The sequence below is a fragment of the Canis lupus genome, chromosome 2 (assembly GCF_003254725.2).
Source record: "Canis lupus dingo isolate Sandy chromosome 2, ASM325472v2, whole genome shotgun sequence".
NCBI classification, from domain to species: Eukaryota; Metazoa; Chordata; class Mammalia; order Carnivora; family Canidae; genus Canis; species Canis lupus.
This window is the reverse complement of record NC_064244.1, coordinates 63,135,503-63,153,605: the sequence shown is the minus strand read 5'-3', so window position 1 is coordinate 63,153,605 and position 18,103 is coordinate 63,135,503. Positions and strand designations below refer to the sequence as shown.

At 43.1% G+C, this 18,103-nt stretch overlaps 1 protein-coding gene and 1 long non-coding RNA gene across 8 annotated transcripts in view; one reads left to right on the top strand and one right to left on the bottom strand.

Moving 5' to 3' along the window:
- Positions 1 to 29: 29 nt before the first annotated feature.
- Positions 30 to 7,767, bottom strand: LOC112660213 (uncharacterized). Of its 2 annotated transcripts, XR_003136765.3 has the most exons (4): positions 5,937 to 7,767; positions 5,668 to 5,814; positions 2,557 to 2,728; positions 30 to 733 (listed from the first exon to the last, which is right to left on the bottom strand). It is a non-coding gene; the product is annotated as an uncharacterized LOC112660213 (long non-coding RNA). The 2 variants fall into 2 exon arrangements; XR_007407544.1 differs by having other exon boundaries at positions 5,668 to 7,767.
- A 255-nt stretch (positions 7,768 to 8,022) lies between these two features.
- The window catches only part of CYLD (CYLD lysine 63 deubiquitinase), a 71,350-nt gene continuing 61,269 nt past the window's right edge, over positions 8,023 to 18,103 (top strand). Inside the window, exons 1-4 of one of the 6 annotated variants that reach the window (XM_049104540.1) lie at positions 8,023 to 8,102; positions 8,666 to 8,747; positions 14,960 to 15,611; positions 16,793 to 17,095. In XM_049104540.1, coding sequence (XP_048960497.1) covers positions 15,108 to 15,611; positions 16,793 to 17,095 — 807 coding nt within the window. In that variant the 5' untranslated portion in view covers positions 8,023 to 8,102; positions 8,666 to 8,747; positions 14,960 to 15,107. Of the gene's footprint in view, positions 8,193 to 8,665; positions 8,748 to 14,959; positions 15,612 to 16,792; positions 17,096 to 18,103 lie in introns of all 6 variants that reach the window. The other 5 variants (XM_035713188.2, XM_025446891.3, XM_025446890.3 and 2 more) reach the window with 5 other exon arrangements.

Sequence of the window (18,103 nt, the reverse complement as noted above, 5' to 3'; positions counted from 1 at the left end):
CAAATATCAAAGCACAATTTTCTACTTAGAGGGGGAAGAATGCTGTTTTGAGCAGAAAATTTATTGTTTGGGGCAAAAGCAATTCTTAGAAATGGGCTTGCGAACAAAACCCTTTGGGCTTCGGCTCAGAAAGGTTTAACCCTGCGTGAAATTTGAGGCTGTGCAGGGAGGAGCCTTGTGGTGCCCCACATGGCTGAATGGCAAGTGTGAGGAGGTCTTTGGGCCTCCTTTGATTCTCTCCCAGTGATTCCAAGAGTCTTTAGCAGGGGAGGGATGGAGAAGGTTCGAGAACAGCTCTCCTCAGTGGGCAGCCTCCTGGGTAGGCCTTATTGACCTCATTCTCAACTGCATTTAATGAGCAAGGGCTCAGGTGGCTACTCACTGAAGTGAGATCCGCTCCCTTGAAATGTTTTGCGTGGGCCTGGCTCACTAAATGGCTGCGGCATCTCCGTGGGCTCTCGGTGGTGGTGGTAGTTTCTGTCCAGACAACTGTTCTGATACAGAAGACTAGGAGGAAGGTGGAGATGGATGGGCTTGCTTTCCCCGAGGACCATACGCAGCAGTCCATTCGTGTGGTGGCGTCTTGGATTGTAAATTTCATTTTCCTTAAATTGATTCGTCAGTGATGTGTTGGCCAGATATGTTAGGACCGTCGGTGGATGAACAAAACAGACATGATCCCTGTCCTCAAGGCACTTGAGGAGGGAGGAGAGGCAGGAAGGATACTAGTGAACTGGAAGATATATAAAATAAGGTCCGCTGTGGTAAGTGGTAGGGAGGAAAGAAACAAAGGTTCAAAATAGAGGGGAACCTTCAAACTGGGGATTGGTCACAGACCCGTAAGCTGGGACCCCAAAATGAGAAGGGGCTGGCTTTGCCAAGAGTGGGGGGTCTTGTTCACTGTGGATGAGCTGCACGAAGACCCTGTCATGGGGAAGAGCTTGGTATGTGTACTAGGCTGAGTGATGGCCCCAAATATTTAGCTCATCATTCCTGGAGCCTCTGACTGTTGCCTTATGTGGCAAAAGGGACTTTATAAAGATGTGATTAAGTAGTGCCTGGGTGGCTCAGTTGGTTAAGCATCAGACTCTTGACTTTGGCTCAGGTCAGTATCTCAGGGTCAGGAGATGAAGCCCCACGTCTGCCAGGGTCTGTGCTCAGCAGGGAGTCTGCTTGAGATTTACTTCCCTCTCCTTTTGCCCCTCTCCCTCTCAAGCTCTCTCTCTTTCTCAAAATAATAATAATAATAATAATAATAATAATAATAATAATAATAAAAGATGTGATTAAGAGGAGGATCTTGGGATGGGGAGAGTTTCTTACATTATCTAGATAGACCCTAATTGCAACCACAGGTGACTTTGTAAGAGAAAGGCAGAGGGAGACTTGAAGGAAGAAGGTGGTGTGACCCCAAGTAAGATGCTAGATTGCTGGCTTCAAAGGTAGAGGAAGGGGCCCCCTGGGCCAGGACATGTAGCTCTGGAAGCTGGAGAAGTCAAGGACACAGATTTTCCCCTAGAACCTCCAGAGGGAGCACAGCCTTGCTGCCTCTTTGGTTCTAGCCCATTTTGGATTCTGGTCTCCAGGACTGTAAGAGAAAAATTTGTATCATTTTATGTCACCAAGTTTATGGTCATTTGTCACAGCAGCCACAGGAAACAAATATGGTATGTTTAAGGCAAGCTAAGGGGTGAGTATCACTACATGGGTTCGGGGAGGTAAATAGGGCCAGTTCATGAAGCACTGGGTTGACCATGTGACCATATGACCAAGGTTTGGGCTAGATCTTAGAATAATGGCAGGCCATTGGAGAGTTCTAAGCAGGGTCACAACATGAACCAATGATGTTTAAAGAAGACCAACTTCTGGTTGGAGAAGGGTCTGTAAGGCATAGGGGTGGGATGAGCAGAAAAACTAGAAGGACCACTGAGGAGCTATTGTGGGTGAGAGGCAATTGGCTGTTTTAATGTGGTGTCAGCAGAGGTGGAGAGAAGAGGATGGAGAGAAACATTTTAGGAATCGATTCCCAAAGGTTTACAAATGGAATGGATGAGAGAAGAGGGAGAGGGGAGACTGAAGGCTCATTTTTTAAAAAAAGATTTATTTATGAGAGACACACAGAGAGAGCCAGAGACAATAGGCAGAGGGAGAAACAGGATTCCTGCAGGCAGACTGGTGTGGGACTGGATCCCAGGACCCAGAGGCTCAACTGCTGAGCCACCCAGGTGTCCCAAGGCTTCTCGATTTTTGACTTGAGTAACTGGGGACAGCACTCTGGAAGTCAGGTGGGAACAAGTGTGGAAGCAGGAGGGACTTTGTTTCAATTGTCAAGTTTGGGACACCTAAGTGAAGTCCAGTGAAGACACTAAGTTGTGCTGTGAGTCTGAAGCTCATGAGACAGGTCACTGCCAGGTTTAACAGCATGGGTGTCCTCAGCATCTAAAGGGGAATGGGGTCATTGGGCCTGGATGTTATAACCCAGGGAGAGATTATGGAGAAAGAAGAGTTCAAGAGGGCCCAGGGAAGGGTGCCACCAGGACCTGGATATGGACTTACTGTCAGAGCTCAGAGTAGAAGCTTCTTGAATTTCCAAAGTCCAACAGATCCACCAAAAGCATTCTAGGCCTGGGCAGGTAACTTGCAACCAAGTTAGCAGACTTCCAATAATCACTTTGCAGATTTCAGAAATCACTTCCAGAACAGAAACAGACACATTCCAGATCTGTGGCTGAGAATACATAATTCTTATGTGCAGAGGAAAAAAAAGGTACCAGCAGCAAGATAATTTTTTAAAGGAGCTTCAGACTTTAATTATATTCACCATCATCCTAGAAGAAAAAAAAAATGTCAATCTGAGTGCTCCCCCCCACATCCCCCCCCCAACATAGCGCCAAAACCAGATACTGGAATGAATATACCCCGCAGAAGTGTGGGAGGTGGAATCACATTCTAAGCAGGCTGAGTTGAGACTACATACAGCATCATTTCATTATTGCACCAACACATCTTCACGCCTCCATCCCCACTCAGGAGATGGGTGCAGCCCAGCGGGTGAAGCACAGAGCGGTGGGGCACACCCTCTGATGTGCCCAGGCGAGGGAATGCATAGGCTCCGGCCCTGGGTGGCAGCTCTCAGGTGAACAGCAAGGTCGTGAGGACCATCAGGGCCATCTCGGGCAGTTCCCCTTGGAGAATTACATGGGGAGAGCCTGCAGCTGTGCGGATGGCAATCCAGAATCTAAGGAATCTTGTTTTATTTTTTCTCTTCTTTAATCCTTCCTTCCTTCCTTCCTTCCTTCCTTCCTTCCTTCCTTCCTTCCTTCCTTCCTTCCTTCCTTCCTTCCTTCCTTCCTCCTTTCCTTCCTCTAAATATCATCTCATCTATCATCATTTCCGGAACAGTCCAGAAATCCAAAATCCCCTAAGCATCACCCCTCCCTTATCACTCATCCTGAAAATCCCTCCTCTCCCTTTTTTACTTGGAACAACTTTTTTCTTGACATCTTCAGTTCCACATCCCCCACCTCCAGCAAACAAGGGCCTCCTTAGGGCCCCACCCCTTGCCGGGCTTACTGCCATCAGTGTCTTAACTGGCCTCACTGCTGCTGCCCTTGCCCCACAGCGTGAGCCTGTGAAAAGGTAAATCAGATGAGGAACTGCTCTGATTGAAATTCTCCAGAATTTCCCAATCTGGCTCAGGGTGAAAGTCAAAGTCCCCTGCTGGCCTGGCCCAGCCCCGTGTTTTCACTGTCCTCCCCTTTGCCACTCACCGCCACCCCCCCCCCCCCCCCCCCGCCCCACCTCCCCCTGTGCTCCAGCCACACAGCTTCTTGATGGCTCCTTGATAATGCAAACTGCTTCCAGACCTTTGCATTTGCCTATTTCCTCTTACAGGAACAGTCCTCCCCAGACATTGGCATGGCTAGCTTCCTCATTTACTATAGATCTTTGTTCAAGTGTCAGCTCAAGGGAGTCCTTGCCTGAACTATCTACCTAAAATAGCAGTCCCCAACCACTCTCTTCTCCCCAGCCCTGCTTCATAGTGTCTTCTCAGTATGCACCACCCGACATACATGTGTTTCTTCCTTCCCCTAGAATGTTAGTTAGCTCCATGAGCACAAGAGCCATGAGAACAAGAGTCCTTTGGGTCTAGAGTGTGCCTAATGCATAGTCGATGCTCAAATATTTGTTAATCGAATGGAGAATCATCCTGCTTAAAGGAGGAAGAACATAAAAGTTGGGGAAGATTATAAAAATGAATCACCTTTTCCCCAATACTATTGGTGTCTCCTTCCTAAGAGAGGAAGGCCTCCTGCCACATGGCATCATTCCTGATGTATTTACTGTCCCAAGTGGGATTCCAGATGCAGCACAAAGGTCCTAATGAAGAGCATTAGACCCTTTTCTCTGTGGGTGTGTTTTTCAAATCACACAGAAATAAATCATTTGCCATTGATAATAGCAAATAGCTCAAACAGGGGAAGCATGGATTTATAGTTCAGCAGGATTAGGGTAAAGATCATTAAAGTAATTCCTTTTATCTTATCAAAAAGAGCTTTTGGGTGACCAGAGTAAAAGCCCCCAGACAGAATGTTCAGTAGCACCTGGAGCCTCCCCCCATACCCCAACTGCCAAAAGACAAGCATATCCCTGGTACGGTGGACTCTCCACTCATCCATTGATTAAAACACCACACTGGGCTGTATGGAGAAAGAGTCTGTGCAGTATCCCTGCCTCTGAGGCTGCCTGGTCCAGCTGACCCCATCATTTAGAGCTTATTCATTAGCCCCATGGTTTAGAGCTTATTCTAAATGCTCCTATTCACAGGAGGGGTGGAGAGTTGGCTGGAAGCATGGGAGGCTGGATGAACTACTGGAATTGCCATTTCCTGGGAGGGAAAAGGCAGGACTGTGGTAGGAGTGGAGGAGTGTCAGGAGCTCACTTTTGGCTGTGTCAGGAGGAGAAGTTGAATCGGCAGTAGGATATAAAATACTGATTTTGGTGAGGCTGGAAGTAGGAGGTTGCCTGTGGTAGCCATTTGGGGAGCATGGGGCGGGGCCGAAGAACTAACCATTACTAGTGCTGCTGAGAAGCTTTGTTTGGGTCCTGCCTAGGTGTTAGTCCAAGCCACAGGTCCCTACCAGGCGATCAGATTTCCAGCTCTTGGGGGAGGGAGCTCCTTTCAATTCAATGGCTTTTTGTTGGGTTCCTGCTGCGTATAATGAGAGCTATGTGCACAACAGTTTAGAATCAGAGTGAAATTATTAAGACCCTTCCTTGGGATCCTGCTCTTAAGTTAAAGACCAAAACTTGACCCTGGCTTCCAAGGTTCTGCCTCAAGGGCTCTTTTTGCCCACATTTACTGTGCTCTGTCCCTTTCAGTTTCTTCAACACGTCACGCATAGTCTTCTTTCCTTTGCTAAAGTGCTCCCTCCCCCGCTCTGCCCCTAGTCATCTTTCCTTCATCTTACAGGTGACTTCCTCAAACAGGCCGCCCTAACCCAAGCGCCCAGCCACCATTTATGTGTGCACAGAACAGTTCTCCTTCTGGGGCTTCCTCCGCCCTCCGTAATTCAGTAAGTGATCTTGTAGCTAGTCATTTAAGGTTGGCTCTTCCTTGCCAGAGGGCAAGGGTGGGATCTCCTCTCCCTCTGTGTGTCTCGGTACCTGCTCGGTAGCTCCACCAGCAGTTGTGTGAATCTTGGCTGGGCTGAGTGGAACACGCTGTGTCAGGTGGTGGATACACAGAGGTGAACAAGCAGGGCCTGGAGCTTTCTGCAAAGACCCTTGGAAGAAGGTGGACTTCGCTTAGGCCTGAAACAGAGGGAGGATTGGAAGGTAGAGGGGAGAGGCATTTCAGCTGGAGGATCTGTTTAAACAGAGCTGGAAAGAGTCCTGACTCGAAATCAGGAGAATCAGGGTCTCACTCAGCTCACCTCTTAGGTGACCTGGGACAAGTTATTCTCCCTCTCTGGACCTTAATCTCTTGTCTGTAAAAGGAGAGGCTGGTATATCAAGAATTGCAAATAATTGCACCATGACACTATTCCCCCACCTTATCCCCTGGCAGACATCTCTTTCACCCCGAGAGCCTGAACAGAGTTTTAGAATTGTTTTCAACACAAAGTCCTGGGCAGCCATTACCAATTGATAGGAGATGGTAAATGAGATAAGCCCTATTTATCAGACGTGGCTTGGGAGACTATCTCTTGAATGAAGTCGGGCTTTGACAGTGTCTGGTTCAAGGAATGGGTCACAGGAGGACAGAGCGAGGGTTCTGACAGCTATGGGTAGAGCAGAAAGCCCCACTGAAGCAGAGGGCTCAGCAGCACCAAACACCACCATCAGAAAAGGCTTGAAGATGTCCTAGTTCAGTGGTGGCAAACTGGCCTATAGGGGCCAGGAGATAATATAAAGGAGACAAATGTGCCGTGAGAATAAACTAGGGAATGGTGAGCAGTGTGGCGAGTGGGGGAAGGGGAGACTGCCTGCCTTTTCTCAAAGGTTTCAATTCAAACTCTTTCCCTCCCACTGCACTTCTACTTCTCCCTCCTCCTCCTCACTGTATAGGTCAAGCGAAAACAGTCTTCAGGCTGAATTGCTTGCCCAGACAGCCAGACGATGACCTCTGAGTCCTCCTGACTTTACTGGAGAATCTAGATCTGGGAGGGAAGAGTATCACTGAAGGCCACACTGTGAGCCAGGCCTGTTGATTTCTTTATTGCTTTCTACTGCATTGTGGTTCAGGAAGCTTGGGACCCAGCATAAGGATGAACTAAGGAGAGACAAGAGTAGATTGAGGCTTAGGTTTTCAAAAGCTGTCCACTGCATCCTGGGTGCTTATGGCAAGGGAGGTGGGTGGCCCGTTTACTAGTACTATTAGCGATCACTCATGTGACTTCTTTTATGTGCTCACTGGTTTAAACTGCCCAGATCTTCAGAAATGTCACTTTCCACTGGGGAAATGTTCCCTCTCATGATTAAACACACACACACACACACACACACACACACACACACATACCTCTTCTATCCTCAGTATTAATCACCTTCTCCTATAATTGGTATTTAAAATGTCAAAGGAGAAGGAATTAATTAACAGGAGTATCCAGTGCAGCAAGGCATGCTATGCTGCAAGGCTCTGGGACTGATTATAAAAAGCACTTCCTTAAATATTTTGAGCACTTTTGGGAATCTGAAACCTCCCTTCTAATTGAGAGATCCTTAACTACACCCCAAGTCCTGGCTGGTGGCCAGGGGTGCAGAGCCGAGTGAGGCAGCGAGTGGAAATCCCTTCCTCGCGCCACCCTAGGGAGACCTCCCTGCAAACTGGGATAGGTGGCAACAGAGGTTTCGAAACAGCAGAGGTCCCTGGGTGGATTCTGAGGGAGGAGAAGAGATTCAGCATGACTGAGCTCCGGCGGTGTGTCGGGAACTCAACCCGCGGCCTTTCACAACAGTTCTGTAGGACAGGTGCTGACGGTTATCTCCATTTTACAGATGAGCATATCGAGGCTTAGCGTGGTGGCGAGATCCTCAGGTCACGAGGCTCTCAGTTGAAAGCGCAAAGGATTCAAACTTAAGTCTGATTCTAAAGCTTTGCTTTTTTTCGTGGAATCTTGAAATCCTGCGCCCAGCTCGCGTCACCCCAGTCCCAAACTCCCTGCAGGAGTTTTGACAGCTACGCCAAGAGCCCAGACCCGGGCCTGGGAGGTGCAGCGGCGAGCAGCCCAGCGCCCCGCCCCGGCTCCGGTGCCGACCAATGGTAATGCGGCACCCGCAGCCTTTTGTCCAATCAGCTGGAGCTCCCCGCCCACCTCCCCCGCTCCGCCCCCCCCTCCGCTTTCCCTTTGGCTCGACCGAGCTTGACGGAGCGGAAAGTCCCTTCAGCCGGCTCCGGGCCGGCAGCCATTGGAGGAAGGTCTGTCAGAGGGCCGCCCAATCAGAGCGCGCACAGAGACGGGTCTCGGGCTGTGATTGGCCAGCGCGGCAGCCGCCCCTCCCCCCGCTCCCCTCTTCCCCCCCCGGGGCGGCTCGGAGGCGGGGCAGGTGGGGGCGGGCCCAGGTAGCAGGTTCGGCTGCGCCGCGGCCGCGCGTCGGAGGTAAATATTAAGGCGGTGGGTGTGGGGCGCTGGGGCCGGACCGGGACGCGGGCTAGCGACCCCGGGAAGGGGCGACGCCCGGCCGCCGAGGTGAGTGAGCGAGCGGGCGGGCGGCTGCGCCCCCAGGCGTCCCTCCCCGGCCTCGGGGCGCCTCCAGCTGCCGCCGCGGCCGTCGGGCCCTCGGCGCCGGCCCGTTAGTTGCCCTGGCCCGGAGCCGGCCAGGCCCGCGGGGTGCTGAACCCGCTGACGTCAGCCCGGGCTCCCCCCCCGGGGCTCCCCCCCACCCCTCCCCGCCCCCGGGCTTCCCGAGAGGGCTGCCGAGCCGGGGGAGCGTGGTCGCCGCCGCCGGGACCTCCGAACAGAGAGGACCTGCCGTGGGAGCCGCGGGGGAGACCTTTACAGATGGGGAAACTGAGGCACGGGCCGCCGGCCGGCCCCCGACGGCCCCGAGAGCCCCGGCTGTCCGTCTCGATCGCTCGGCCTCGGGGTGCTGGTGGCTCCCGTCCAGGAAAGGCAGTCGGGGCTCTGGCCTCGTTAATGGCGTGTTCTGCTTTTTCTTTCAGTTTCCCCCTTTCCAGGGTGAGGATGGTTTCCTACGACCCGGAGTTCTTTAGTTGAAAGGTGCGCTCGCTCTGTCGAAACAAGGTATTCTTTTCCTTCCTTTTGTTTTTCTTTGTAATCGTGTTGAAGATCTGCCCCGGGGGCGGGGGGAATTGGGGAGTCTTGAGAGAAGATAGTGTTTCCTGGATTTGTTTCTCGGCTGGGTCAGCTGCCCGGTTATTCATGTACTTGGCATCTTTTCTATTCCACCCTGTGGCATTTGCATGTTTTAGGGTGGTTGTCATCTTCCAGCCACCCAGCCTTTTAGGCTGTTCAGCCCCCGACGTCCCTGCCCCCCATCCTCTCCCTCTCCCGGGTCTCCCTGCAAAGTTGTGTCCTTGGCTCCGCGGAGGAGCGTTCCCTGCCTCGCTTTTGAATTCGGGCTAATAGAGATCTTAATAAGACTGTTCCTTTTGCAGTCATTGGCTCCGGGAAAAAAAAAAAAAAAATCCAGGCCTTGAGGGAGGGTGTTCATTCAAGGGTTGGTGTTCTGCACACCCCCTCACGCCCGGAGTACACTGAATGGCCCCGAGCATTAGGCTGCCAGGCCCCCACCGGGTAGTGGGTGGATTTGAGCGAGAACAGTATTGGGAGAAAATGACTTGCTGCGATTTCTTGTGGAAGTTCGTGTACTGTGAATGTCGGCATCACCCAGAACATTCTCCAGTGTTCTGCTGCAAAATGTTACTTACAGTTATTCCCGTGAAGAAGCCTTCCTGTGGATGATAACTTTTGCGAAGAGCTGATGAGACCAGGGCTGTATTACATAAAACAAACATCATTCAGCAGCAGTCATCTCTTGTGGTCTGGCACGCCTCGACTGTGATTTCTTTCTTTCTTTCTTTCTTTTTTTTTTTGCTTGACTTAATGGAAGTCTTTATCACAAGAAGAGAGAAAGGAAAATCACCCTGCTCATCAAACGATTAGTATTTTGTTCCTAGTTTCCACACTTTGACCTTAAATTTGTCAAGGTATCCTCATCAGTTACAATTTATAGGCATCGAACATGGTGTGAAGGTCTAGGAAACCAGTTTCAAGTGAACCTCAAAAACAACTTGTTTTTATGATTGTGAATTTTTGATTTGTTTCTTCCCACGTGTGTGACAATGCAGTAGGATGAACATTAGCTGTGACTTCATTTATTCTGAGAAGTAGTATAGTATACTTTCCCCCCCCCCTTTTAACCTGGAGGATGCTTTTGATCACTTCAACACCTAGGATGAGGAAATGGCATTTTGATCTTCACTTTTCTCACCTGGGTTAACCAAATTGTTGGTTCGTTTCGCACGTACTGAATGCCCATCACGCGTGAGGCACTGGTTTGGCATGGGAGATACAAGATGAAGGGCTTGGGGAGTTCCCGGTTTGGAAGTGGAGGGGCTGGGTTTAACCCTAGGGAGACTGCAGGGTTCCTTGTTCTTCTGCCATGAATATACATGAATATACATGAATATATATGCAGGAGCCAGACTCTTTTTTTTATTGTATAAATCCCGCTTGTTTTAGGGACTGATGACTCGTGCACTTGGGTTGCAAGTTAGAATGTGGGGAAAGATAAAACTGACTCTTTTCTGATCATGGAATCTCTGTTTTTCTGTTGGTAGCTGTTCAGTAGTATAACAACTTGTTCTTTTAGTGACAGAGATTATTCCTTAAAACGGTGATTATTCTAACTATCCAGAAGCTTTTGGGAAAAGTCCTGTATGTCTTCTTTCTTTGGTATTTGTGATGACTTTCCTGTCTCTTTGCCATTTATAATTGAGGGCAGTATTTGAGTATTGTAAGTTTTATTCTGATTTAGGTAGCCTCCTGTGGTTTTTAGAACAAGTCGGGATATTTGAGAAGATGCAAAAAGGTTCTTGAATTCGATCTTTGTTTTCTGTAGTGAGGTTCTTTGAATAGTATAACCTGATAGCTTGAGAATTGAAAAGACATTGCATTTTCTAGACAACCGTTGTCAATTGTACGTAGTTAATGCTGTTCATCTGTACTATATATTATCTTTTAGAATGTGGTGATTCTGACCTTTAATATTTCTGTATAAAACATATTTCCTGACTATCTTTTTTATTGGATTGACAGAACACTGATAAATATTTGTCTTTCAACCTCTGTCTTGGTCTAATGAATTTATTTTAATACAGTTAAACTCCTGTTTGTTCAGAATCCAGAACCTCAACAAGCTCAGATAACCAGAAATATTTTCAGAATCTCTGTGACTCTGAACCATTCCCTCTTCTCGAATGTTGTCAAAAGAAAGGCTTCCGGTATGGTTTAGGGTTAAATATATCATTGCACTCCACCTCTTTGGTCATCTTCACTCAGTGTTTAGAGTAATTATCGGGATATTCGAAATCACTCAATTTTCCAGTCTGAGATAAGTACGAAGGCATTTAGATGAATCATTTGTGATATATTTACACTCAAAGTGAAGTATACTATTAGAGGCAGTTTTAAGCCAATTAGACCTGAAAGGTAGTAAGAGAACATAAAGTAGGGCAGTTATCATATCTTAAATCTGTCATACCTCTTAGTATCTAACACCGTGCTGAGTGCACAAAAATGTTAAATAAACAAACCTTGATTGATAAAGAACTCATTGACAATGTCATTTAAATCTTTCCCATATAGTCTTTAGGTTTTATTGCTTGGCGTCCTTAAGACTTAATTTAACTGTTACGCATATTCCAGTGAAAGAAGAACGTAGTCGTTCTATTTATTTCTATGGTGGAGTAAAGTCTCTTTATTAACCTGTTTCTGCTGTAATGGCAGTATGTGAGATATTCACAATCATTAAATTTATTATCTTGTATAGCTTTGGAGTCATAAAGTTCCCCATTCACCTTTCTCTAACTATCTGTTGCAATCAAGAGAATCAGTGTTTAATATGGCAATTCCAAACTTACTCTTTCTTAATCTGTGCTTTCTAAAAAAGGAAAGGCACAGCCTTTTTATTTTTGGATAATGCTTTTTAAATATTTTATAAACTTTTGTTCTGGCTGTTTTAGTGGTCTAACATGGTCTAACATGACCCCCGCTTTTATTGAGTTGAAACTCATTCCATTACCCCTTGTGCTAATGCAGGTTAGAGCAAAGCTGCTTCTGTGTGTTCACTATAAAATATGGTTCTTAATAGTGATTGTTAAATTGCCTTCCACCCCTTTTTTTAAAACCATAGGAGTTACATATTAAAGTTTCTGTAGATACTCTCTTAAATGATTAGCAAAAAACATTTCTGTAACCAAATTCATATGAAACATAGCATCCTAATGAATTACATATAATAATCTAATTTTGTCTTGGTAATATATCATGGTGGCCTTTTTAAAAATCATGACATGGGGATCCCTCGGTGGCTCAGCAGTTTAGCGCCTGCCTTCGGCTCAGGGCGTGATCCTGGAGTCCTGGGATCGAATCCCGCATTGGGCTCCCTGCATGGAGCCTGCTTCTCCCTCTGCCTGTGTCTCCACCTCCCTCTCTTTCTCTCTCTCTCTCTCTCTTTCTCTCTCTCTGTTTCTCATGAATAAATAAAATAAAATAAAAATAAAAAAATAAAAATCATTACATGACTTGTTAAGCTAGAGACCCAATAGAGTAGGAATTGTGGGTATATAATATTAAGATTCAAGGATGTTCTTAATTTTAATATTTGAAGGTATAATTTTTAAAAATTCTAAATAGAATCATCATACTTGAAAAGCAGTTTTTGACCAAAAATATTTAAATACATTTATAAAGAGAACAAAGCAACTCACTTTTTTAGAATTTGCTTTTTGACTATCTCAACCTTCTGAAAGTAACCCAGTGTCCATGCAGTAAAGCCTCTGCGCTTTACTCCTAAAGGCCATTCAGAATTTATACATACTTCTTTGAGCTATTGTTGCTGTTTTTTTTTTTTTTTTTAAACACAAAGACATATTTCATCCCCTGGCTTCTCAGAATTGATTAGAAACAGTAAGTTGGAAAGCAACAAGGCCATAAAATGAGTCAAATGCACACTGTAGAAAACCACAGAAAATGGCTGATTGCAAGGGAAAACCAGGTACTGTAAATCTATAGAAAGGAGACAGAGGACCTCAGCAAGTATAACATCAAGCCTTTGAACACAGTAACAAACATCTTGGTGTAATGAAAATTACATTCATATTGATAATTTGATGATCTAGAAAAGCATATTTCCTTGTTGACATTGGAGAAGAAGTTTATTCAGAAATCACAAATACTTCATTTTGGTACTTTAGAGGAATACAGCCAAATTAAGGCTTTGGGTGACTGGGTAGCCTTCATGAGGGGTTTTGTTTATAATGATGCCAAGATAGGGGTTTCCACAGGTGTCTTATGTAAGTGGCAAATATAAACTGATTCTACTCCTGCTGAAGTAGATAGTGCCCTCAAGTGGAATTAAGACAACACATTATAAAGAAAGGAGAGAAAGAGAGAACTACTTTACACTAACTCTGTCCCTTTACTGAATGTTGTGTAGATATTTCAGTAATGTTGGTTTAAAGGGATGCCAAACTCTATCCTGTCTTGGGTAACTTACATGTCTCGTTCTGGGTTGTAGAGGGACAGATTTGTATAAAAAACTTGACCAATTCTGGAGTACTTCATTATCTAATGATAACCTTCCTTGTATAGATTTGCCAGGTTAGTCATTAAGTTAAATTATTAAATTTAATTTGGTTCTTTAATTAGGAATATTTATTTTTAAAGTCCCAGAATAAAATGGATAAATATGATGCTACTCTCAACTGCTGTTGTTACTCAGAATGGAAATGGATACCTCTACCTCAAAGAAGGATGGAGGGGCACCTGGGTGGCTCAGTCAATTAAGCATCTGACTCTTGATTTCAGCTCGGGTCATGATCTCAGGGTTGTGAGACCAAGTCCTGCACTGGACTCTGTGCTGGGCATGGAGCCTGCTTGAGGTTCTCTTTCTCTCCCTCTCCCTGTGGGCCCCCCCCAAATAAGGATGGAATAAGTAACTGTATTTAGAAACCCAGTGGCCACGTTCATGTGACAGAAAATACATAAGAACTTTCTTTTTCAGTAAAATAATTAAGATAATGTACTAAATCTTCATTTGATTTAATGAAATTGTATCATTTTTAACCATTGGTTAAAGTAGGGTTGAGAAGGCTATTTTAATTGTGACAGATTAGTATTGTAAAAATTTTAAATGAAAATTTGAAACTGAGAAAGAAATAATCTTTTTGTATTCCTTTCTAGTATAACATAGTTAAAATTGTGGTATAAAAATGTTTTGTTACTGAATTACAGTTATGTTCCTTGTTATGTAGTCCAAGTTTTAGTGGCTACAAAATTGATATTTTTTAAAAGATTTTACTTATTTATTCATGAGAAACAGAGAGAGAGAGAGAGAGAGAGGCAGAGACACAAGCAGAGGGAGAAGCAGGCTCCATGCAGGGAGCTTGACATGGGACTCAGACTCCGGGTCTCCAGGATCATGCCCAGGGCCGAAGGTGGCACTAAACTGCTGAGCCACCCAGACTGCCCCATACAAAATTGATTTTTAAAGACACTTTTGCTATAATCAGATTTATATTATCTGACTGAAATTTTGAGAAATTAAATGATGGCTCTGATTAATATGATTAACATTTGCCTAAGGACAAAATGTACATGATGAAGAAAATGAAACTGGATCATAGAGTAAATAAATGATCCATTATCAAAATATGGAACACAGATATGAATTGTGCTTAAAGTTTCAGAATATGACTCATCATTTTTTTAATAGAAGATGTTCATCATAATAATTATGGTGGGGGTAACTTTTTACTTAAACTGTGTGTACAGAAGTAACAGCCTTTTTGGTTTATGTGTGTTTTGCCAAAATACAGCAACTTATTCATTTAAGTTAGGCAGGATCTATTAAAAATGCTACTTTTTAAAGTTTAAAAAATGTACATATATATATATACACACGCACATATATATTTAAATATGTATATAATGTTATCTGTTATTAGAATTTGATTTTGTAAATTTCATTGCCTTGGAAACAAACATTATTGTATTATGTTTGAAGATACTTTACAATTGGATCTCCTTAATTGAAGATGCAAAAATGATGATAGATACAAATAATGTATGTCTTTTAACCTTTTTAGGTACTTTTGGAAGTATTTCACGTATGTGTGTGTTTTTATTAATAGAATGAGATCTTAAGTCTTTAATCTTAATTTTAGCTCATGTAGAATAAAGTGTAAAGTTTCTTTTTGCTTGTCCTCTAGGCATTTTGCTTTGCTGTCTTTTTACAGCATGGACACCAAATTGCTAAAAACGTGCTTTGGGACTGCCAGTGAATTTATCTTTTGCGGTTTTACTACAAACTTAGTAGTTTCCTTTTTTTTGAGTTAATATTTTGGAGTTAATGTCACAATGAGTTCAGGCTTATGGAGCCAAGAAAAAGTTACTTCACCCTACTGGGAAGAGCGGATTTTTTATTTGCTTCTTCAAGAATGCAGTGTTACAGACAAACAAACACAAAAGCTCCTTAAAGTACCAAAGGGGAGTATAGGACAGTATATCCAAGATCGTTCTGTGGGTCACTCGAGGATTCCTTCTGCAAAAGGCAAGAAAAATCAGATTGGATTAAAAATTTTAGAGCAACCACATGCAGTTCTCTTTGTTGATGAAAAGGATGTTGTAGAAATAAATGAAAAATTCACAGAATTGCTTTTGGCAATTACCAATTGTGAAGAGAGGTTCAGCCTGTTTAAGAACAAAAACAGACTAAGTAAAGGCCTCCAGATAGATGTGGGCTGCCCTGTGAAAGTACAGCTGAGATCTGGGGAAGAAAAATTTCCAGGAGTTGTGCGCTTCAGAGGACCCTTATTAGCAGAGAGGACAGTGTCGGGAATATTCTTTGGAGTAGAATTACTGGTAAGTTTGATAAACTATTTTAGTGAGCTCTGTGTGTGTGTGTTTCTGTGTATATTTGTATGCACACATGTATTCCCCCCCCCCCTTAAATACAATAAAGAAGTTTTTCTAGAAATCTGTAATTTTGATGCTTGTAATTCTTAGGATTTACTTTCTAATGATAAATTGAGATGATGCAAAGATAATACATTGAAAACTTTATAAAAATGACCTATTATAGTAGGAAATACACATCATGTAATTATTCAAGGCTTTCAAATCTTAGAAATTTTAAGTGTGCTAAAAATGAACTCTACCAATTATAATTGAATTATCCTACAAAATTATTAATTACCTTGTGTCATTAGCATATGTAGGTTTCTCAGTTTTTTTGTAGTGTGTGCTCTTAAGTAATGAAATGTAGCTATAAGATTTTTAAAAAGGTCCAGCAATTTCAACTTGCTTATAGTCGTCCCTCATGACATATGTGAAACTCATCTTGGAATTTATTTCTCCTGAAGATAGAACCAAGAACTCTGTGACACATTTCTGAAATTAATATTAATTCTCAAGAACTTAAATGTCAGTTACATTTTTACATTCTTGTATATAGAATTTCATGCCTTATTAGTAATTAAAGTTTTTAAAGCAGTGATTGTAAAACAATTGGAGATTTGAATCTCAGTTATGGTATTTACTAGATGGATTGCCAAATTACTTAACCAAGCTACTTCTCTAAATCTGCTTCTTCATCTGTAAAATAGTGAAACCAGTACATAGCTTGAAGTATTTTTGTTATACACTGATTGAAGAGTTAGCGTGGTGGCTGGCATATAGTAAGTTCTCAGTAAGCAGAGCTAACATGATCATTATTTTAAAGTGATCAAATTTTATGACAAAATTATTGTTCAAATCACAGTGCAGAATCTAGCCAGGCTCTCCCACAGTGGAATTATGATGTAAATTTAATTAATTAATTAATTAATTATATTTCAGCATCAGGTACAGCTTCTTCTTTATTCTTTTCTAGACACTGGAAATTGAGCAGCAGCTGCTAATAATTCTATTTGTTGTGTGTGTCATTTAGAATTTTCCCAGTGATTTCCCCCAAATCCCCAGAGTGGATCATTTTTTCTTATGGATCATCTTTCTCCATCTCTTTATCTATCAATCATTTTTGTCCCTTCTCATTTGAAAACTAGGAAGAAGGTCGCGGCCAAGGTTTCACTGATGGGATATATCAAGGGAAACAACTTTTTCAGTGCGATGAAGACTGTGGAGTATTTGTTGCGTTGGACAAGCTAGAAATCCTAGAAGATGATGACAATGGATTGGAAAGTGATTATGCAGGTCCAGGGGACACAATGCAGATGGAACTTCCCCCTCTGGAAATAAACTCCAGAGTTTCTTTGAAGCTTGGAGAAACTATAGAGTCTGGCACAGTCATATTCTGTGATGTCTTGCCAGGAAAAGAAAGCTTAGGATATTTTGTTGGTGTGGACATGGTAAGAAACTTTTGGAGAATATTATCTTTGTGGATATATCTTATTAGTTTTATGACCAATTTTAGGTACAAATTAAACACTTTGAATATTTAAAATGGACTAATTTGGAATAACTTAAAAAACATCTTCTAATTTATCTTTGGTAAAGGAACATATCAGTATATGGGACAGGAGTCTAGAGAGTTACATTTACTCTTTTTATCCAATTTGAATAAACTGGAATAATGTTTTAATCCTTAAATATGCTCTATGATAGCTGACCAATAAACAGAAAAAAAAAAAAAAAAAACCAAACCAAACCACCCGAATGTATTACATTATGTCTTATTTTTCCTTATTTGAAAGGTTTTTAATCCCTTAATCTGTGATTCTCTTTTTATAATATTTTGCAAAATCCTATTGGCCTATCTGATTTTAATGAATAGTGTAAAAATCATGTATGGAAAATACCTGCATAGAGGAGGAACACATTACTTCTTCTTCTTCTTCTTCTTCTTTTTTTTTTTTTTTTTTGAACACATTATTTCTTAAAGGAAAAGTATCTCCTTAGGATGTAACTCACTCCAAAAATTCTTTTTTTCATTATGGTAAAATATATGTAACATAAAATTTACCATTTTAACCATTTTTAAATTTATAGTTGCGTGGCATTTAATTACATTCACATTGTTTTGCAACCATCACCACTATCTTTCTCCAGAACTTTTCATCACTCCAAACTGGAATTTTGTGTACTTTAAATGCTAACTCCCCATTACTCACTCCTCTCAGCTAGTATTCTACTGGTAGCCAGTATTCCACTTTCTGTCTCTGTAATTTGCCTTTTCTCTAGGTACCTCATATAAGTGGAATCCTACAGTATTTTTCCTTTTGTTCATTGTTTTGTGTCATTTTTAACGTTAGCTTACAATCATATTTGTTCATAATGGAAATATCCCAATATGGCAAGTGGAATGTTACCTGTGGATGTTAAGAAGAGGAGAAGAGAGAGCCTGAGAAGAAGATGTT